Source organism: Oncorhynchus tshawytscha, linkage group LG15 (assembly GCF_018296145.1).
Source record: "Oncorhynchus tshawytscha isolate Ot180627B linkage group LG15, Otsh_v2.0, whole genome shotgun sequence".
NCBI lineage: Eukaryota > Metazoa > Chordata > Actinopteri > Salmoniformes > Salmonidae > Oncorhynchus > Oncorhynchus tshawytscha.
In genome coordinates, this window is record NC_056443.1 from 4,979,017 (window position 1) to 4,999,861 (window position 20,845).

Here is a 20,845-nt window from a genome sequence, read left to right on the forward strand (position 1 = left end):
AGATCAAGTTCATAACTTCCCTGCCTTGGCTGATGAGACAGTGGATTGTGCAGTCAGATGGAACAGAGTAAATAGGCATTTTAAAGTCATAGATTTAGCCGGTGATAACTTGTGGAATAGACACCTGCTAGAATACACTTTAAACCAATCGGCATTCAAGATTAGACCCACCCATTGTATAATGTATGATGTACCACGGCTTTCAGACAATCAGCATCCAGAATGCATCCGGAACGTTGCGCCATCTGAATGTCCCCATTTCATTTAGTGAGGAACGTGAGGAACAGTTAGTGAGGAACGTTTAGCCTTGTGAAATAGATACATTCCTCATAAATCATTTCTGTTTTTCTAAGTAGGCTATTCATTACACAATGAGTGCGGAATTATAATAACTTCAATGCCAGGTCTTGAATGCAAAATATCCTCTGATTTCTGTAGCTACACGGTTTGTTCTTTGGAATGAAAAAGTCTATTCACAGTCACTAAGGATATGATATACTATACAAACAGAGCTCTCATCTGTTGGGCAAAAAACATTGATTACATAACTAGAGTAGTGTCCTCCTCCATCTCTCCCCAGTAACAAGCCAACATGACCCTGGCTATGTCACCGCTGTCGTTCCGTGAGGTTGGTGACGTGCCGTGGCAGGGTGGACCCGTAGGCAGGACCACGCAGAGAGCGACCTTTCCAGTCATGTGTCACCTGCTTCTTGCGCTCAGGGAACCACGACGACCCTCTAAGCTCGGGTGTGTCTGAATGTCACTGTTGTGCTGCTCCACTGGAGCATCAAAGCGCTGGAGCTAAGCATCAGCCAAACAGACCCTGGTGGTGTGAAATCACTTTTATTCATTAAGGACTAGTGCAGTGGTGTCAGATTGTATTTCCAGTGAGGCTTTCTTTGTATTGTTGTTGTTGTTGTTATTGCCTCTGTGTTCCTCCTATGTGGAGGCTTCTCAGAAGATGCTGCTGCCCCTTGCAGGGTCTGTGTCCACCATCCTTCAGAGCGTAATTTAACCTGTGTCAGAGGGGCATCCCCAGTGGGACCATTGGCTCGTTAGATCCTCCTGTGATACTAACCCCCAAGTTCAGTTTTTATTTTCGAAATAAGTTATGTTTTTTCTTTTGAAGCGAGAAGGAGGCTTTGTTTCCGCTACCTTCATGCCTGTAATTGGTTATGGTGATATCTTGTACATGTATGCCCCTGTGGCCTTATTACGTAGGCTGGACGATGAGGTTTGTTACAAACTCCAAAAAAACTCCCTTACTCATCACTGTACCGTCTATAAGAGAGTGGGCTGGCATTGTTACGTTTTTGTTTATAAGGCCATACTGAGACAGCTCCCATTTTACCTGTGTATCTGCATTATCCAGCAGACAAATGACAACTATTGCCTGAGTTCACATGGTGTTTTGTTGACTGTGACTGATGCTGTGTTCGTAACCAAGTGGGAAGTTGGAATTTACCACTTACTACTGGGGAAAATCCACTTTAATGGCCCTTTTAATGGCCCATTTATCTTATTTGAATTTATTTTTACAAGATATTAGACCTTAATCATCTCATCAGGTAATGAAGTTACTTTAGGTTAGGGCTTATCAGGTTAAAATAAGCAAACTCATCATTAGATAATTTAGCTTGGTAAGAAAAAGGAAAATAAAAAAAATACAAACGCTAAGTGAATTATCACCTAATGTAAGATATTTAGGCTTGCTTAGAGTTCACTTTTTGTAGTGGCGAACTCATCTATCATCCTGAGCTCCCACTTTTTCTACATGCTGACTAAGGAACTGACCTCTAAAACAGCATTTTTGGCAGTTAAATGCAACAACAAAACATTATTTTTCTTAAAGCAATCTATTCATACGGTTTTGGAACATAATATCATTTGTTTACAAGCGTGATAGCTGTATTTTTATTTTATGGTTTACGCCGCTTGTTGGACATTAGCGAATCGGCTTTGTTCAACAAGTTCAAAGCACGTGAATGCATCCAACTGGTATTTTTGACTTCATAACTGGTAAATCTCCACCTCCCATTTGGTTACGAACATAGCATAAGGCCTGTACATAGCTAGGGGGAAAAGCATTCCAGTTCTCTGCCACTTATGTTTGAAACAAGCTTCAAAAGGTCCTGAAATTGCAGGTTTAAATCTAAGGTAAACACTATGATGGGAAATTAAGTGGAGGGTCGTCAATGTTTTGACCCTTGGTTGCAACACACCATCTTGCTGCTCAATGTGTAAATGTATGTTTTTTAAACTGTGGTGCTTCGTGTTTATGTTGTAAATGTGTGAAGCTTTGTGTGCTGCTATTTTGTCCAGGTCTCTCTTTTTAAAATATATATGTTTATCTCAATGAGACACCTGCTAAAACAAAGATTAAATAAATAAATGCAAAGTGAAGGCTCATGGAAACGGACATGCATAGATGAACCGTACTCCCACACGGCTAGCAATCACCCGTGAGTTCATAGGTGATGATCATGTCGATGGATGGATGGATGGATGGGTGGGTGGGTAGATTCCATAATTGATTGATTCAATGATAGCTGAATGTTATTCCACCACAGAACCTGAATTGGAAGTTTTTATACATGACTTGTCTTATACAGTACTATCTCAGCTGTCAACAGAGTGTGAGTGAGAAAAACTTCAGGCACTCTGCTTACTGCACAAACATTATCCCTGGAGGTGTTCTGCTGTCTCTGCGCCAGCCCAGCGGATGAGTCGTGTTGTGAGTGTTTGCGTCCCCGGGGAGTACTGAGAATGAGACTGTGCCTCTCTCCGACAGAGAGAGAGGCAGCGTGTGTGTGTGTGTGTATGTATGTGTGTGAATACTTAAATCATATTACATAACAACAAAACCACAACAGCAACAAGCTTTCCCAGAAGGGGAGCCAGACACGCTGTCATGGAAACAGTGTAAAGTGACCTTCAGGGACCATTGATGCTCCCCAGAGATGTTTCATATTCAGTATGTCATGTGGCTTTATGTGTAACCATCACAACCTTGAGATCCTGGCACTTTCACTGGAAATAGCAACTTGAAACCTATTTGAGGGCTTTTAGTATTCATAACGTGACAACTGTTATTGTGTCAAGAATTACATTGGGATGCATCACTATCATGAAACAAATTAAAGTGTCCAACGGTCACAAATATTATCAGGTTTTACAGTCCAGAATATGGGCAGACTCAAGAGATCCTTTCTTTCTCTGCCTCCATAGTATTGACAGTAATAGTCTTCTGCCTTTGTGTTTTGTCCATAGCTAGTGGTGGTGCTGTGAGAGGGAGGCTATTGTATAACACAGGACTCCCACAGGGGCTTTATGAGTTTCCACAGGCTAGCATGCCACGTTAGCATAATAACAACACCGGCTTTTAGAACATGCTGCTCATTTGTGACTGTGCAGTGCAAAGGGTATTTTTATGTAATACAAACAACAGCATTTGACTTAATTTGACCAGCACAAAAACATCCCGTGGCGTATGGCATTAGCATCAAATAGCCCCCGCGATATGCAACTTATCAGGGAAGTTACGTACCAATATAGACAGGCAGTTAGGAAAGCAAAGGGTAGCTTTTTCAAACAGAAATTTGCATCCTGTAGCACAAACTCCAAGAACTTCTGGGACACTGTAAAGTCCATGGAGATTAAGAGCACCTCCTCCCAGCTGCCCACTGCACTGAGGCTAGGAAACACTGTCACCACCGATAAATCCCCAATATTTGAGAATTTCAATAAGCATTTTTCTACAGCTGGCCATGCTTTCCACCTGGCCACCAATACCATGGTGAAAAGCCCTGTACATCCCACAGCAACTTGCCCAAGCCTCCCCATTTCTCCAAATCCAGATAGCTGATGTTCTGAAAGAGCTGCAACATCTGGACACCTACAAATCAGCAGGGCTAGACAATCTGGACCCGCTCTTTCTAAAATGATCAGCCGAAATTGTTGCAACCCCTATTACTAGCCTGTTCAACCTCTCTTTGTATCGTCTGCGATCCCCAAAGACTGGAAAGCTGCCGCGGTCATCCCCCTCTTCAAAGGGGGTGACAGTATAGACCCAAACTGCTACAGACCTATATCTATCCTACCCTGCCTTTCTAAGGTCTTCGAAAGACAAGTTAACAAACAGATCACCGACCATTTCGAATCCCACCATACCTTCTCCACTATGCAATCTGGTTTCTGAGCTGGTCATGGGTGCACCTCAGCCAAGCTCAAGGTCCTAAACGATATCATAACCGCCATCGATAAGAGACAATACTGTGCAGCTGTATTCATCGACCTGGCCAAGGCTTTCGACTCTGTCAATCACCACATTCTTATCGGCAGACTCAACAGCCTTGGTTGGTCAAATGACTGCCTCGCCTGGTTCACCAACTACTTCACAGACAGAGTTCAGTGTGTCAAATCGGAGGGCCTGTTGTCCGGACCTCTGGCAGTCTCTATAGGGGTGCCACAGGGTTCAATTCTCAGGCTAACTCTTTTCTCTGTATACATCAATGATGTCGCTCTTGCAGCTGGTGATTCTCTGATCCACCTCTACGCAGACGACACCATTCTGTATGCTTCTGGCCTTTCTTTGGACACTGTGTTAACTAACCTCCAGACAAGCTTTAATGCCATACAACTCTCCTTCCGTGGCCTCCAACTGCTCTTAAATGCATGCTCTTCAACCGATCACTGCCCGCACCTGCCCACCCATCCAGCATCACTACTCTGGATGGTTCTGACTTAGAATATGTGAACAACTACAAATACCTAGGTGTCTGGTTAGACTGTAAACTCTCCTTCCAGACTCACATTAAGCATCTCCAATCCAAAATTAAATGTAGAATCAGCTTCCTATTTCGCAACAAAGCATCCTTCACTCATGCTGCCAAATATACCCTCGTAAAACGGACTATCCTACTGATCCTTGACTTCGGCGATGTCATGTACAAAATAGCCTCCAACACTCTACTCAGCAAATTGGATGCCGTCTATCACAGTGCCATCCGTTTTGTCACCAAAGCCCCATATACTACCCACCACTGCGACCTGTATGCTCTCATTGGCTGGCCCTCGCTTCATATTCATCGCCAAACCCACTGGCTCCAGGTCATCTATAAGTCTTTGCTAGGTAAAGCCCCGCCTTATCTCAGCTCACTGGTCACCATAGCAGCACCCACCCGTAGCACGCGCTCCAGTAGGTATATTTCACCGATCACCCCCAAAGCCAATTCCCCCTTTGGCCGCCATTCCTTCCAGTTCTCTGCTGCCAATGGTTGGAACGAATTGCAAAAATCACTGAAGCTGGAGACTCATATCTCCCCCACTAGCTTTAAGCACCAGCTGTCAGAGCAGCTCGCAGATCACTGCACCTGTACATAGCCCATCCAACTACCTCATCCCCATACTGTTACTCATTTATATTTGGTCCTTGCACCCCAGTATCTCTCAGTCATCTTCTGCACATCTATCACTCCAGTGTTTAATTGCTGATGTGTAATTATTTCACCACTATGGCCTATTTATTGCCTTATCTTACCTCATTTGCACATACCGTATATAGATTTTTTTTTCTCTCTATTTTGTTATTGGCTGTGTTTGTTTATTCCATGTGTAATTCTGTGTTGTTGTTTGTGTCGCACTGCTTAGCTTTATCTTGGCCAGGTCGCAGTTGTAAATGAGAACTTGTTCTCAAGTAGCCTACCTGGTTAAATAAAGGTGAAAAAAAGATGAAAAAAGAAAGAAATTGCAGCTATTGAAGTCATTATTTTTCATTTCCTCTCATAAACATACAACTGAGGTATGGCAGGCAGGACTTTTGTATCCAAACAGAACAAGGGTATAGCATTAACAGGACACCGTGTATGTAGCAAAGAGAGATATGAATCAGTGTCGTTCATGTGTCAAACTCATTCCACGGAGGACCTAGTGCCTTACGGGTTTTTGCTCCACCCTTGCACTTGATTAACAAATTAAGGTCACTAATCAGTAAGGAACTCCCCTCATCTGGTTGCCTAGGTCTTAATTGAAAGGAAAAACCAGACACTCGGTCCTCCGTGGAATGAGTTTGACACCCCAGTGTAGTGGATTGAATAGGTTGCATGGATGTGGTGAGAACACTGCCATCCACTGGTAGAGCAGAGCAACTGAAGCAGGGTAGAAAAACACATTGGTACTGAACATGATTGCTATCTACACAGTGTAGGTTGTGTAAGTCATTCTTTGAATTTAAATTCCTTTGAAAGTTGAAGACATTGGATATGTATGTTATTTCAACTCGTTTCTTCCACATAATTAAAATACGTGGCGCTCAAGGTAGTTTTGTCCAGCAAAAAAAAAAGAAAAGTGGCATCAAAATTCCCAGTCTACATATGAGGTATTCTGTCATTAGTGTTCTCACCCAACAATGCAAAATATGTTGGTGGAATTAGCAGCCAGGCAGGTTCTGTGTGTGTCTTCATGGGTGTGCGCAGGCCATAGTTTAGAAAGATGGATCGGGATTCGCATCATAGCTCGTTGCCATGGTGACCAAAAATGATCTTTTGGAACAGCCAACTTTATTCCCAGCTGAGAAAAGAGGTACTGAAGCTTGTTGTGCTCTGGTTCTAATCACGGGACTTGACAATTCCATATGTTGTATGAGGATTTCTTGACTAGAGTATTGACAACTGTACACAAATACTATTGAATACATTCTGACTTACACAATCCATGTTGAGGCCGACGTAGTTCATTTTGAGGATGCAGCTTCAAGGTGACATTGATGCCTCCAACGTGACAGTGATCAGGACAATGAGACACCAGTGTACTAAGAACATAAAAGGACATGTTACAACTACCATTACTACAGTGGCTGGCTATTCAACTGTCCTGCCTTAAAGTGAACTTGACCTCAAGTTTGACAAAAGGACCACATATAGAAATTCAGTTCCAACAATGTCTCTTGTCCCACTGGCCATCACAGACCAATGCCTCTTGTCCCACTGGCCATCACAGACCAATGTATCTTGTCCCACTGGCCATCACAGACCAATGCCTCTTGTCCCACTGGCCATCGCAGACCAATGTCTCTTGTCCCACTGGCCATCACAGACCAATGTCTGTGGCTTTGAGGAGAGGCACTCAACTAAGAGGAAGAGAAACTGATTGTAATTTCAGAATGCAGTGGGGCACTCAGCAAAGCCAAGAGGACATGGTGTGCTTCCATTTTTGTTTTTACTTAGATGTCAGCAACCCCCCACCCCCACACACACACAAAAAAGTAGAATATACATTTTAAGTTGTCAAGAAAAAGGAACAACCTTCATCAAGTCTTACCTATTCCATATTATACCTATGTAGCCCCTGAAGGGACTCTTATCAACAAATGGGTTTTATTGTCTTCTCAGGAATTCAACATTCTCTGTGTTGTCTGACCAACCCCTCATCACACCTCTGGGAAGAAGAGGTTCTGTTGTCTTTACATCCTATAGGTCTGATTGAGGTTAACTTTACAGTAATAATATTGGTCAACAACTCCGATTTTGAATAGAAACAACTCCGATACTATAAAGGGGTCTTAAAATTCATTGTTTCTCTCTTTTGTTCTAGACCTGCACCGGTGAGATACACTTTCTTTCTTCCTTCCTTCCTTCACCCCAGGGACTCTTGGTGCATGGTCTTTCAGGCTATGACCTCTCTCACTCTTCATGAGCATCCTTAGAATAGTGCCTTGTAATGCTTGTTAATGCTTTGTAACTTAAGTTTGTGCCTTGTATAGTGTAGGATTCATCTTACAAATTAATGAAATACAATTGTATTTAGAATTTCATTCCCATTCCTTTCTTGATTGCCTATTACTCACTCAACAATAGTCTCTTGCATATTTGATGTCTCTTTATGGAATCAGATAAATAGGCTAATTGCATAGTCTTATCATGGGTCACGTGAGGTATACAGTCGTGGCCAAAGGTTTTGAGAATGGCAAATATTAATTTACAGAGTTTGCTACTTCAGTGTCTTTAGATATTTTTGTCAGATGTTACTATGGAATACTGAAGTATACTTACAAGCATTTCATAAGTGTCAAAGGCTTTTATTGACAATTACATGACATTGATGCAAAGAGTCAAGATTTGCAGTGTTGACCCTTCTTTTTCAAGACCTCTGCAATCTGCCCTGGCATGCTGTCAATTAACTTCTGGGCCACATCCTAACTGATGGCAGCCCATTCTTGCATAATCAATGCTTTTAGTTTGTCAGAAAGTGTGTGTCTTTGTTTGTCCCACCCACCTCTTGAGGATTGACCACAAGTTCTCAATGGGAATAAGGTCTGGGGAGTTTCCTGGCCATGGACCCAAAATACCGATGTTTTGTTCCCCGAGCCACTTAGTTATCACTTTTGCCTTATGGCAAGGTGCTCCATCATGCTGGAAAAGGCATTGTTCGTCACCAAACTGTTCCTGGATGGTTGGGAGAAGTTGCTCTCAGAGGATGTGTTGGTACCATTCTTTATTCATGGCTGTGTTCTTAGGCAAAATTGTGAGTGAGCCCACTCCCTTGGCTGATAAGCAACCCCACCCATGAATGGTCTCAGGATGCTTTACTGTTGGCATGACACAGGACTGATGGTAGCGCTCACCTCGTCTTCTCCGGACAGGCTTTTTTCCAGATTCCCCAAACAATCGTAAAGTGGATTCATCAGAGAAATTGACTTTACCCCAGTCCTCAGCAGTCTAATCCCTGTACCTTATGCAGAATATCAGTCTGTCCCTGATGTTTTTCCTGGAGGGAAGTGGCTTCTTTGCTGCCCTTGACACCAGGCCATCCTCCAAAAGTCTTCACCTCACTGTGCGTGCAGATGCACTCACACCTGCCTGCTGCCATTCCTAAGCAAGCTCTGTACTGGTGATGCCCAGATCCCACAGCTGAATCAACTTTAGGAGATGGTCCTGGCGCTTGCTGGAATTTCTTGGGCGCCCTGAAGCCTTCTTCACAACAATTGAACCGCTCTTCTTGAAGTTCTTGATGATCCGATAAATGGTTGATTTAGGTGCAATCTTACTGGCAGCAATATCCTTGCCGGTGAAGCCCTTTTTGTGCAAAGCAATGATTTCCTTGCAGGAAACCATGGTTGACAGAGGAAGAACAATGATTCCAAGCACCACCCTCCTTTTGAATCTTCCAGTCTGTTATTAGACCTGACAGAGTGATGTCCAGCCTTGTCCTCGTCAAAACTCACACCTGTGTTAATGAAAGAATCACTGACATGTCAGCTGGTCCTTTTGTGGCAGGGCTGAAATGCAGTGGAAATGTTTTTGGGGGGATTCAGTTCATTTGCATGGCAAAGAGGGACTTAGCAATTGATTGCAATTCATCTGATCACTCTTCATAACATTCTGGAGTATATGCAAATTGCCATCATATAAACTGAGGCAGCAGACTTTGTTAATGACTTTGTTAAATTAATATTTGTATCATTCTCAAAACTTTTGGCCACGACGGTATACTGTATAACTATCACACTATACCTATAGGAGAAATGGCAGTCATATGCAGTTTATTCTATCATATTGAAATGCTTGCAGTTTTACAAATCATATAAAAGACATACTGTATCAGAAATGTAATACTACAGCAATAACTTACTATAAGCCTAACCAAAGTACACAAACACCAAGAATGTGTGATTTACACCAAACCATATCTCAGTCATTGCTATGGTAACAGTTGTGGGAAAATTAAAGCATGATAATCTATCGCACTATGAATCATACAGTCGTAGGAGTTCTGTGGTGAATGAAATGGCTTTGGTCTGTCAACGGTTTATGTTGCTTATTGGTGTGAAAATAGCGCCTTTCCTCCTTATTGACGTTTACAGGGCATTTCTGAAAGGGCAGCCCAGCTTGTGGTCCTGGTGTGTTAAGGGAAATGCATGTGTCTTGTGTTGTTCCACCTCCCCTCTCTCGGACATGGTGTTGTTCGCGTTTCAGAGCGTTGGTGGGAGAGCACGAGTCGAAGAAAATCCCTCACTAGTCCAGTAGCAAGCCACAGAGGTCCATCAGGCTTCCACAAATGCCAACGCTAATAATCTGTGTTACAAAAGACTCACTGCAGAATGTATCCTAATTTTGATACGAGTGCAACGTGTGGGAGATCTCGTAGGTTCCATATCAGTAGAACATGATCTACTGGTTACAAAAGGTTTTAGGGAAATGTTATCTTATTCTAAACAAAACTCTATATGGGAAATATTTTTAGGAGGTATTTTTCTGAGCGGATGGTTCCAAGCCAGCCGGCCAATTCAGGGGAGACGAAATAACCCACATATATTCTCTCCCGCTCCCTCTCTCCCCGACCCCTGCCATCCTCAGCTGGGTGAGTGGTTCCTTGCACCAGAGATCCCAGAGATGGAATAGATTGGCTCTGAGGACCAAGAGCAAGAAATCACTGATAATGAAATATGGCCTCCTTCAAGAAACAAGATAAGGGTTTGTTTTATTTTTTCTCCAATGATTATCAGTTCCAAAAGATCAAATGCATTTCGGTGGACACGGATGTGCCCATTCCATCCATATCAACTAGCCTCCAGGCCTCATCTCAGTGAAGATCTAAGCTCTTCACTGAAAAAAAAATGTTACCTCTATTACATTTCAGATCTACCAAAAAAAAAAGAAAAAAGTTTGTACTTTTAAGCAATAAGGTAAAATGATGTCTGATAACGCTGTAGTCCTGTAATTTCATTAGTGCCGTTAGAGCTTTGATGAGAGCCCAACTGTGTCGTGTACCAGTAATAATAATAATGACATTAATTTAGCATGAACAAAACCTACGTACCTCCATTTTCCAAACATGTCCCCGTGAGGCTATGTGGTGGTGGTGAGGGCCTTTCAGAGGCCTGGTTAAGGAACAGATGAGAGGTTTTTAAATGAAGCTGAAGTTGAAACTCAGTTAATGATAGTTTTACTAAGCAGAAAGGAGAAGCAGCAAAGACTGTCAAGTTTGTGAATAACAAGACGGGAAAAAAGACAAAGCAGGGGGTTTAAAAAGGAGATTATTTCACAAACTAGAGGAAGGATGAGGAATGAACAGAATAGTTTCAGGTCTCCTATAATATATTACTAAATCACATGCACCTTACAACTTCCTATAAAAATGCTAATAGGAATGGTGCTGGACCACCCTGGGGCAGTTCTAGAAAGATGAGACAATTACCTTTACATTAGTCCTGATAGGAAGCCCTCTTCTCTCAAGGTGAGGGAGACTAATGACTTGGATGGCATTGCTGTATTAGTGCAGCGTCAGTGTGTTGGAGGCGCAGCTTGCCAGGGATGGGTGGTCCCTCTCCAGTCAGACTGCGAGGTGATTGGCGATGATGAATAACCATGGTCGGGGAGCACACAGTGTGTCTATTGTGACAACTGAACCACCGCTGTCACATTACATTACCGGCTCAGTGGCATCGTATCATCACATCAAATTAGCCTTAATGAAACACTAACGAGTCGACAGAGAGATAATCAAACTTTTATTAAATGACTTCATCTTTTGTACATGCATAATGTAGAGAGAGAAAGAGGTGTCCCTTACAGAAAAACACATGTCACATGATCACGTGAAGTTCATGTGACACCATGTGACAACATGTAAAACAACATGTGAGAACATGATATTGTGTGAAATAAAATGTGACAACATGGGAAGCAAAATGTCAACATGACACCATTAAACTACACTTGACACCATTTGAGTAAATGTGGGGATGGGGATGAAAAACTAACATGTGACAACATTTGAGCTAGACAAAAACCTCCAGGGGACCATGACACAACATACCAAGAATATCCTAAAAACGTCATGGGGAAAATCCTTGAAACAAACCGGGAACTAGATAAAACCTCCAGGGGACCATGACACAACATTCCAAGAATGTCCTAAAAACATCCTTGGGGAAAATCCCTGGAACAAAACTGGAACTAGTCATTGAGGAACATGTTAGGGTGTTTGTAAGATGTTCTCAAGACCTTTGCGTTACCATTCATCAGGACGTAACATGACGATAAGTCAAGTAATTACATGGTATGGGAGTTTTAAAATAAGTGATAAGATGTTCAGCTAAAATAGTTAAAACATTTAATCAATGTCAATATGATTACATTAGACATGATCACTTGGTAGTTAAGTACTGACTTTTCAATATGACCCCACCTGGGATTTGAACTAACAACCTCTGGATTTGGGGTAAACTGATCTTTCTGCTGCGCCACAAACTCTGTAGCATTCCCCTACACCTCTACACTTACCAAAATAGTGCAGTCTACACTGCTATTTTAGTTAGCAGTGACTATTCTCTCATCATTTAATTAAACTTATTTCAGCAATTTGAGGATTTTCTGTATAGTTGCCTAATGTTTGTGGGGCATATTCTGTTTTAACGTTACTCCTGAATCACTCTGATAAATATGTACTTTTAACAAAGCTGAGATTTACTTTGAAGTCCAAAGTGTAGGAATATGTCAGAATGCCATGAACAAAGAGGTTGTGAGTTGAAATCCTAGGTGAGGACATGTGGAATAATAATTACTGTCTCAACAAACATACACAATGTAATCATGTATGTCAAAGTGTGCCAAATATGTAAGTTGAAAACATGATGTTATAAGCCCTGTTTGTGTGTTCTAACAACTCTTGTTTTATTTGCATCACCTGTGAAATCTAAAGTGAAAAATATCCCCCAAAAGATTCACATTTGAATGAAAATGTGAAAGGTTATGTGAAACATCATCACGTGAAGTGTTCCAAAAACACATTGTTTCACAAGTTTTTGTTCCTGTAAGGGCTGTGTGTGTGTGTGTGTGTGTGTGTGTCTCTACAAGTAAGCAGGGTTTCTATATCAAGATGTACCCCCAGTAAAGTCTAAAAACCTAAAATATTTACCACTCAGTGGGCTTTATACAACACATGATGCAACAGCCACATGTGTTTGTTTCAGCACAAAAATGGGCCCCTGTATGTAATGCAATGATCTAAATACGGTCAGGGTAAAGTAATAGAACTTCTCACAGCCAAGATCACAGTCTTGAGAAATCAAAAAGAGAGATGCATTTCAAAAAAGTATGTTCCTTCAGTTGATTTGGTTACAACAAAATGCACTGCAGTAGCTTACTCTATAACTCTTGCTCACTATATACCAAGAGCAGCTACACCGATCAATATTGCAAACAAAACGAGTTGTAAATGCTTGAGTTACAGATGCAAAACACATTTCAAAAGATTCCATATGTATTTCTACCGGGGTGTAACCTCAAGACCTCTCCCCATCAACAATACTATAATATTTCATTTTCAACATTGACATGGCTATAAAGCATAGAATGAAATTAAAACAAATTGCTAGCTTTTTATGATTTATAAATGGGGATATATATATTTGAATGACTTCAGGTTTAAAATATACCGCCTGGATTGAAATCAGGGCGTCAATTGAGTATGGCAGTCATCATATCCTAGCGCAACACCAACAATATAAAATAGGCTACTAAAATCATTCCAATCACCATTAAAAGGTAATAGCAGTTTAGTGTATTATGACTGGAGTAAATTTTGCTGGTTTTTGCTGTTCTCTGAATAGCATTTTAGAGAAGAGTAAATTTAGCTGGTTTTTGCTGTTCTCTAAATAGCATTTTAGAGTTATAAATTGCGTAGAAACGCAGTAAATAAAGCGTCAACTTTATCCCCCCACCCATGTCACTGGCATACCCTAGTTTTAGCTGAAACAACCCCACTGATTAAAATGTACCAAGTATAAATCGGAACAAGAGAGTAAAAGCGGCATCGACATGAATAGAAAAAGCACCAGGCTTTTTTTTTATCCCCTTGGGGAAATGGAACTAATGGATTTTCAAAAAAGACGTCCGTAACATGCAAGGCATTATGCCCACTTTGGCTGATGGTAGCAGGGATTTTGTTTTGAATTTGGTCTAAATGACACAGACTCCATCACAGAGCCGGTTCTTTCACGTGCAGATGGAGACCAGGTTTTAGCGCTTTGAAGGACAATACGGCCTCTGAGCTGACAATGCATTTACACTGTAATGATGCAGATAAACAGAAGCACAGAGCCGGTTGCACATAATCTATGCAAGTACTGTATACCTTGGTCAACAGATCAGAGTCAAAATGTCCAAGAACTCTTTTAGTTCCTAAAACCTACCTAGCATCCCTCATGTGCTCGGTGATGCACCACGTACATTCAATTTCCTTTTTAAGATTCATCAAAAAGAACAACAAATCTAAATGGCCTATGTACAAGAGATTTACATTAAATATACCATCATAGAACCTCATGTAGACATCCAATGGGATTTAAATAGGACTAGAGCTTTCGGTGGCTTCAGTTTCCCCTCAGAACTGAATAAAAGCATCCTTAGGGAGGACGCTCAAGGTGCATTTAAGACACAAAGGATCTAGAAGCTACTTTTAAAATGTCCTCTTCCACCCATCGACAACAGAGACACCACCGACACAGAGAAAGGAGATGCTGCTGCTGGACTTGGAACGAGGGTGGAAAGGGAAGGGGGTGGGTGAGAGCAGGGGGTGTAAGGCCTTGAGGGGCACTCCGTTGGAGGGGTGGGGGGTGGTTTGTTTTCTTTTTGGAAGTGAAGATCCGTGGCTCGTTGGGTTCTACCTAGTCAGCTGGCCCACCACCTTCAGGAGAGTTTTGTTCTCCTGCTTCAGCTGCTCGTTCTCATCCTCAATGTCATCGAGGTCCTGCAAAACAAAAACAAAGGATACAGCTCCACTTCAGCTTGATCTAAAGAAAGTCATATACCATCATTATGCAAGATCTGCCTTATTTTTACCTCAGAGGAGTTAGCTTGTCAGTTTAGAGAAAGATGAGAGAGTGAGAGGTGGAACGAAGAGTTTCACCTCACGGGTCTCCCTTCAGCAGAATTGCCTTGATAATAACGAATTAAACTTGAACAGCTCCAATTAGGCACAAATGAGGAGCCCTGTTGCCACGACGCCCTCTCATCAAAGCGCTGATCTAAAAGTGACACTTCTCATTTTCGGCTTCCTCCATCACTGGCGGAAGCGACAGGTGACCGTCAGGATTAGCTAAGCCGCACTTGTCGGAAACTTAAAAAGCGAGGTAGTCTGCAAGTCAAACACTGGAGGTCACAAAGCCACATACATAGTGTGGCTACAGAACAGCTCACTGTCTGAGCTCTGACACAAGGGGAGAAAAGCCGTCTCATTTCGCATCAGACGGCTGCTAGATTCACTCGATAGCCATGACATTGTTTTTCTGGCCTCCGGCATACCACTTTAACCTTTTTAAGTTACAACCGACTAATAACTTTATTCATATTTCATTTAATCTCCCAACATAGATTATATCTACATGTACTTCAACTTGCATGCAACCTGCTTGAGCCTGTATTCTATGTAGCCAATACCCAGAGTCAGATGTTCTCCGGGGTCATATTGTCTGCCAGCACCTCAGCCTTATCCAAGCCTTCGCTACAAACTCTGCTAGTGAGTCACAGTTCAATCTTCAAGCGCTGCGAGAAAGAGACGCCACACTGGATCTGTTCCTTATCTCCTGCCTTCCCATCAGGCCTTGCAGTAACCTCTCAGAGGGACATTTCTGATCACTATCGCACCGGCGAGAGTTCCCACAGGGAGATTTCCTCTTATGAGGTCCTGTTCATGTGATGCTATCAGGGCTCTCTGATCCAACAGTTATATGGCCTCCTCCACATGGCCAGATGGCTCATAGCCACTGCAGTCTCCACAGCCTATCTTATCGAACACATGTGACGATAATAAAGACAGCCAGGCATAGAGGACCCTTGCAAGTTCCTGAAATGTGCAAAATCAACACTGACCAGCAACTGTATTTGTTGGCAGGGAAGACTCAGGGCTTGTTTGCATTGGAATGCCTCATCGAGGAGGGCTGCAAACTCTCTTTTGGAATATTTCAGAGATGAAAGGCTTTTGGGAGCCCTCCTGCTGGGTTTCCCAATGCCAAAAACATTGCCTAAACCTGTGACCCAGATAACGGGAGCAGGGGTCATGCGATGGGGAGAATTTGTTGATGGTCTCAGAGCGCTGGGAACACTGGAATACTGGCCCAAGACTGTAGACTCAGGAAACAGAAACTCTGACCTCTTATGAAACCAACAGCAAAGAGACCCGCTGTTCTCAATATTCAATGCCAGAAGCTAGACAATGATCTATGAAACATTCAAAGTGAGTGAATGCCATCTACTTTAGAAAAATACAAAATAACAACATCGGGAGAAATGCTGAGGAATTTGTGTTTCTGAGGACCCTAGTATTTGCCTCTCTGCATAGTGTGGGTCTATAGTAGGTATGGAGACAGGGGGTGGGGGTTTTGCCTCTCTGTATACAGTGTGGGTCTATAGTTGGTATGGAGACAGGGGTGGGGTTTTTGCCTCTCTGTATACAGTGTGGGTCTATAGTAGGTATGGAGACAGGGGTGGGGTTTTTGCCTCTCTGTATACAGTGTGGGTCTATAGTAGGTATGGAGACAGGGTGTGGGGTATTTGCCTGTAGGCTGTCACAGATCTGACTCCTGGTGCCAAGGAGAAGTAATATAATTGGTCTCTAGAGAAAGAGGCACATGCGACACAGCTGTCTCTTTAAATTCAGAGTCTGTGGATTTAGCCTAATGCGTGGACTACTAAATGGTTACATAACATTCAGGAGCAGATCGGAGTGGAGATATAGTAACTCTTGACTAATGACAAACTATTTACAGGCTGATAACCCTAGTGGTTATAAGTCACGGTACATCTCAGGGGATGATTGAAATCAGAGTTGTACTCCACACTAGAAGGGTGTCTCTTGACCACAGTGTGTAGGATGTTGATTGGCATAAGGACTCTGACTTATAGCAGGGGCCTAGTGTTTTCTTAAGACTAGATCAAATAGACTGTCAGGGAAGGGAAAATGTCCTGTTTTGAAAAGAGCAGCTGTTTTAAGTTAGGAGGCACTCAGCGAAACTCAAAAGTTGTTTCTCCAAACTGCCAAGGGGTGCAGGGGAGTGGAACTGAAGAGCTCTGCACCTTGAACGGGTCTGCATATCGTTTACTTCAGGCTCTGTAGACCAAAACCGGATGGGGTTACGACCCGTGCGGTTGACAATGAGTTTAAAATGTTGATAAAATACCAAAATCAGATCCAGTTCAGAGGTTGGGGTACGGGAGATAAATAGAGCGAGAGAGAACATGAGAAAATCACTTTTGGGGGGGTGCCTGTGCGAGTGTTAATCCTTGCAAGCGCTGGATAATTGTAATCTTCTGCTTATCCGAGAAGCAGCTTTACAATATCAAGCTGATTGCCTGCAGATAGTGACGTGGTAATTTGGCAATCGGTTCTATTTAGTCCTCAGCTTCACTCAACACAGCTGTGTGAGACTGAATATCTCCAAGTTTCCTCTGCAGTGCACAGTTACTAAAAATGACAAGCTTTCAACTGACAAATAAGAGAAACTATAATAAGATTCACATGGAAATGGGTGTTATAGATCAGTCACTCATTGAAAGCAAGTCTAAGAAGTGGTAGTTCTGTTCAATGTGTGCCATTTATATGCTTCCCTTACGTTACATTTTTTACTTTTAGTTTTGTACACCAGCTTTAAGCAAATGAAAATACAATATTTTGGGTTATGGAAAATATATTTCCCAACAGCTTAAATGGTACAATGATTCTCTACACTATACTTGCCAGTTGTCACAAACTGAAATTAAGAAAACGATTAGAATTTCTGCATAGTGCATAGTTAGACGTGGCAAGACAGAGTTGTCCATCAAAGGATTCCTGGTAAAGAAAACAACACACAGATATACATTACTATACCTGTGTTCGAGACTAGAAGGGAACCATACATATCACACGTTATAATTTAAGGAGCATACTATTAATTACTAATAATTGTGAAAGTAGATCTAGCCTTGTGGCACTAACATCTGTATAGTAACCTCTTCAAAATACCTGGAAATGACTTAACTCTCGGTGCTTTATTGGCTGCCCACCCTAGCCCACCTCTACCCTCTCAACCCCGAATGACTGTCTCCAACACCCCCCAGCCTTGCCCAACTCTACCTTCTCAACCCTGGGAGAACCCTCTCCAACACTCACTCTATTAAGCAAGTCAATCTCCTCCTTCAGCTTTCCAATTAGGTCGTCTTTATCCTGATGGGCTTTCAGCAGCTGCCCGTTCTCCTGCCTCTGTCTGGCCAGCTCCTGAGGAAGAAGGGACAAAGAGCTCTTTAACGTTAGAACACATACTGCAGCACTTTGGTACGGTCCACACACACACAGAGACAGAGAGAGACGGAGTCAGAGAGACAGAACAAATATAGAAGCCATAGCCGTGTGGACATGTGGTCACGCTTGACGTTGATCTTTACGCTGCTAAATGAAGGCTCGCCAGGAATCTGCCTCTCCAACTTATCTGTAGTAGAAAACAAAGTTAAGCGTGAACTGGTTTCCATGGAAACCCATAGAGCAATGAGAAAACAAACATAATGAATGTAGCACGATGTCCATACCGTGACAGCCATAAATCTTCAGGACGCGGAAGATAAATGTTATTTTATGGAGGGTTACCCGAGTTACATGGGTAACTGAAGGTTGAAAGTAATACTTTCGTTATCCTGATGAATGACACTACAATGCGATACTCAAAGCAATCAAGGACACTGCACATTTGTCAATGTTGTATAAAGCTATGAAATCTGCTGCATTTAAACAACAAGCCTGAGACCAGCGACAGAACTTGCTGAAATCAATACAAAACTAAAGTGCACCGACTGCTCTCTCGAACTCACCAGTGATGTGCAAACTCTTCATTTACAGGCATCGTGGCAAGTGAAAGCAGTAGTTTTTCTTTTAGAAATGGACTGGACCGGGGTGATATTTGAGAATCTAAAAAGTGATTGAGAGGGAGTACAGAGTGTTGGGGAAGAGAGAACTCCACCGCTTCCTAACTCCAGTAAAATACATTCTCTGACTGAACGCAGAGGAGTTATTGCCGCCAGGATTATAGGAAGGGCGACATCTGACTGAAGACGAACAGTGAGGCCAGACTGGGCAGCCGCTCAAACGATCCCGAGAGGAATTCATCTTTTAAAAATAAATCCTCAAGATTTATCAGGATGCTGATAGATGCTTTAAAAACAATTATAGGTCACCTCTCCCCAGGCCCTGCTGCTATCAAAGTATCTCTGCCCCTGTGACAGAGACACACACAGACAGACAACACAGGGCTTTCAGGAAATGTGAGATGGATATAGAAATAGAAATAGCAGTAGACAGAAAGGATATCAAACACCAACAATAAAATGTCAAATGTGCCAAGAAGCGTAACAGTCATTCTGAAATAATCAACAAAGACATGTCGTATTTTAATATTTCAAACATCACAGTCACATTATAAACATTAAGCATCTACAATCCCAAATTAAATCTAGAATCAGCATTCTATTTCGCAACAAAGCATCCGTCCCTCATGCTGCCCTCGTAAAACTGACTATCCTACCGATCCTTGACTTCGGGCGATGTCATTTACAAAATAGCCTCCAACACTCTACTCAGCAAATTGGGACGCTGTCTATCACAGTGCCATCCGTTTTGTCACCAAAGCCCCATATACTGCCCACCATTGCGACCTGTACGCTCTCGTTGGTTGGCCATCACTTCATACTCGTCGCCAAACCCACTGGCTCCAGGTCATCTACAAGTCTCTGCTAGGTGAAGCCCCGCCTTACCTATAACTATGACAGACAAAATTTCACTGCTCTAGAGGAGATCTGCATGGAGGAATGGGCCAAAATACCAGCAACAGTGTGTAAAAACCTTGTGAAGACTTACAGAAAACGTTTGACCTCTGTCATTGCCAACAAAGGGTATACAGTGCCTTGCGAAAGTATTCGGCCCCCTTGAACTTTGCGACCTTTTGCCACATTTCAGGCTTCAAACATAAAGATATAAAACTGTATTTTTTGTGAAGAATCAACAACAAGTGGGACACAATCATGAAGTGGAACGACATTTATTGGATATTTCAAACTTTTTTAACAAACAAATCAAAAACTGAAAAATTGGGCGTGCAAAATTATTCAGCCCCTTTACTTTCAGTGCAGCAAACTCTCTCCAGAAGTTCAGTGAGGATCTCTGAATGATCCAATGTTGACCTAAATGACTAATGATGATAAATACAATCCACCTGTGTGTAATCAAGTCTCCGTATAAATGCACCTGCACTGTGATAGTCTCAGAGGTCCGTTAAAAGCGCAGAGAGCATCATGAAGAACAAGGAACACACCAGGCAGGTCCGAGATACTGTTGTGAAGAAGTTTAAAGCCGGATTTGGATACAAAAAGATTTCCCAAGCTTTAAACATCCCAAGGAGCACTGTGCAAGCGATAATATTGAAATGGAAGGAGTATCAGACCACTGCAAATCTACCAAGACCTGGCCGTCCCTCTAAACTTTCAGCTCATACAAGGAGAAGACTGATCAGAGATGCAGCCAAGAGGCCCATGAACACTCTGGATGAACTGCAGAGATATACAGCTGAGGTGGGAGACTCTGTCCATAGGACAACAATCAGTCGTATATTGCACAAATCTGGCCTTTATGGAAGAGTGGCAAGAAGAAAGCCATTTCTTAAAGATATCCATAAAAAGTGTTGTTTAAAGTTTGCCACAAGCCACCTGGGAGACACACCAAACATGTGGAAGAAGGTGCTCTGGTCAGATGAAACCAAAATTGAACTTTTTGGCAACAATGCAAAACATTGTTTGGCGTAAAAGCAACACAGCTCATCACCCTG

The 20,845-nt window shown here is 42.4% G+C and overlaps 1 protein-coding gene and 1 long non-coding RNA gene across 4 annotated transcripts in view; one reads left to right on the forward strand and one right to left on the reverse strand.

Moving 5' to 3' along the window:
• LOC112214182 overlaps positions 1-20,845 on the forward strand; it is a 103,967-nt gene that overhangs the window by 1,644 nt on the left and 81,478 nt on the right. The gene's annotated exons all lie outside the window — the stretch shown is intronic.
• Positions 11,490-20,845, reverse strand: part of LOC112215008 (PRKC apoptosis WT1 regulator protein) — an 84,171-nt gene continuing 74,815 nt past the window's right edge. For both annotated transcript variants that reach the window (XM_042297980.1, XM_042297979.1), the window contains exons 6-7: positions 18,148-18,252; positions 11,490-14,748 (exon numbers count right to left, since the gene is read on the reverse strand). In XM_042297980.1, coding sequence (XP_042153914.1) covers positions 14,662-14,748; positions 18,148-18,252 — 192 coding nt within the window. In that variant the 3' untranslated portion in view covers positions 11,490-14,661. The remainder of the gene's footprint in view (positions 14,749-18,147; positions 18,253-20,845) is intronic.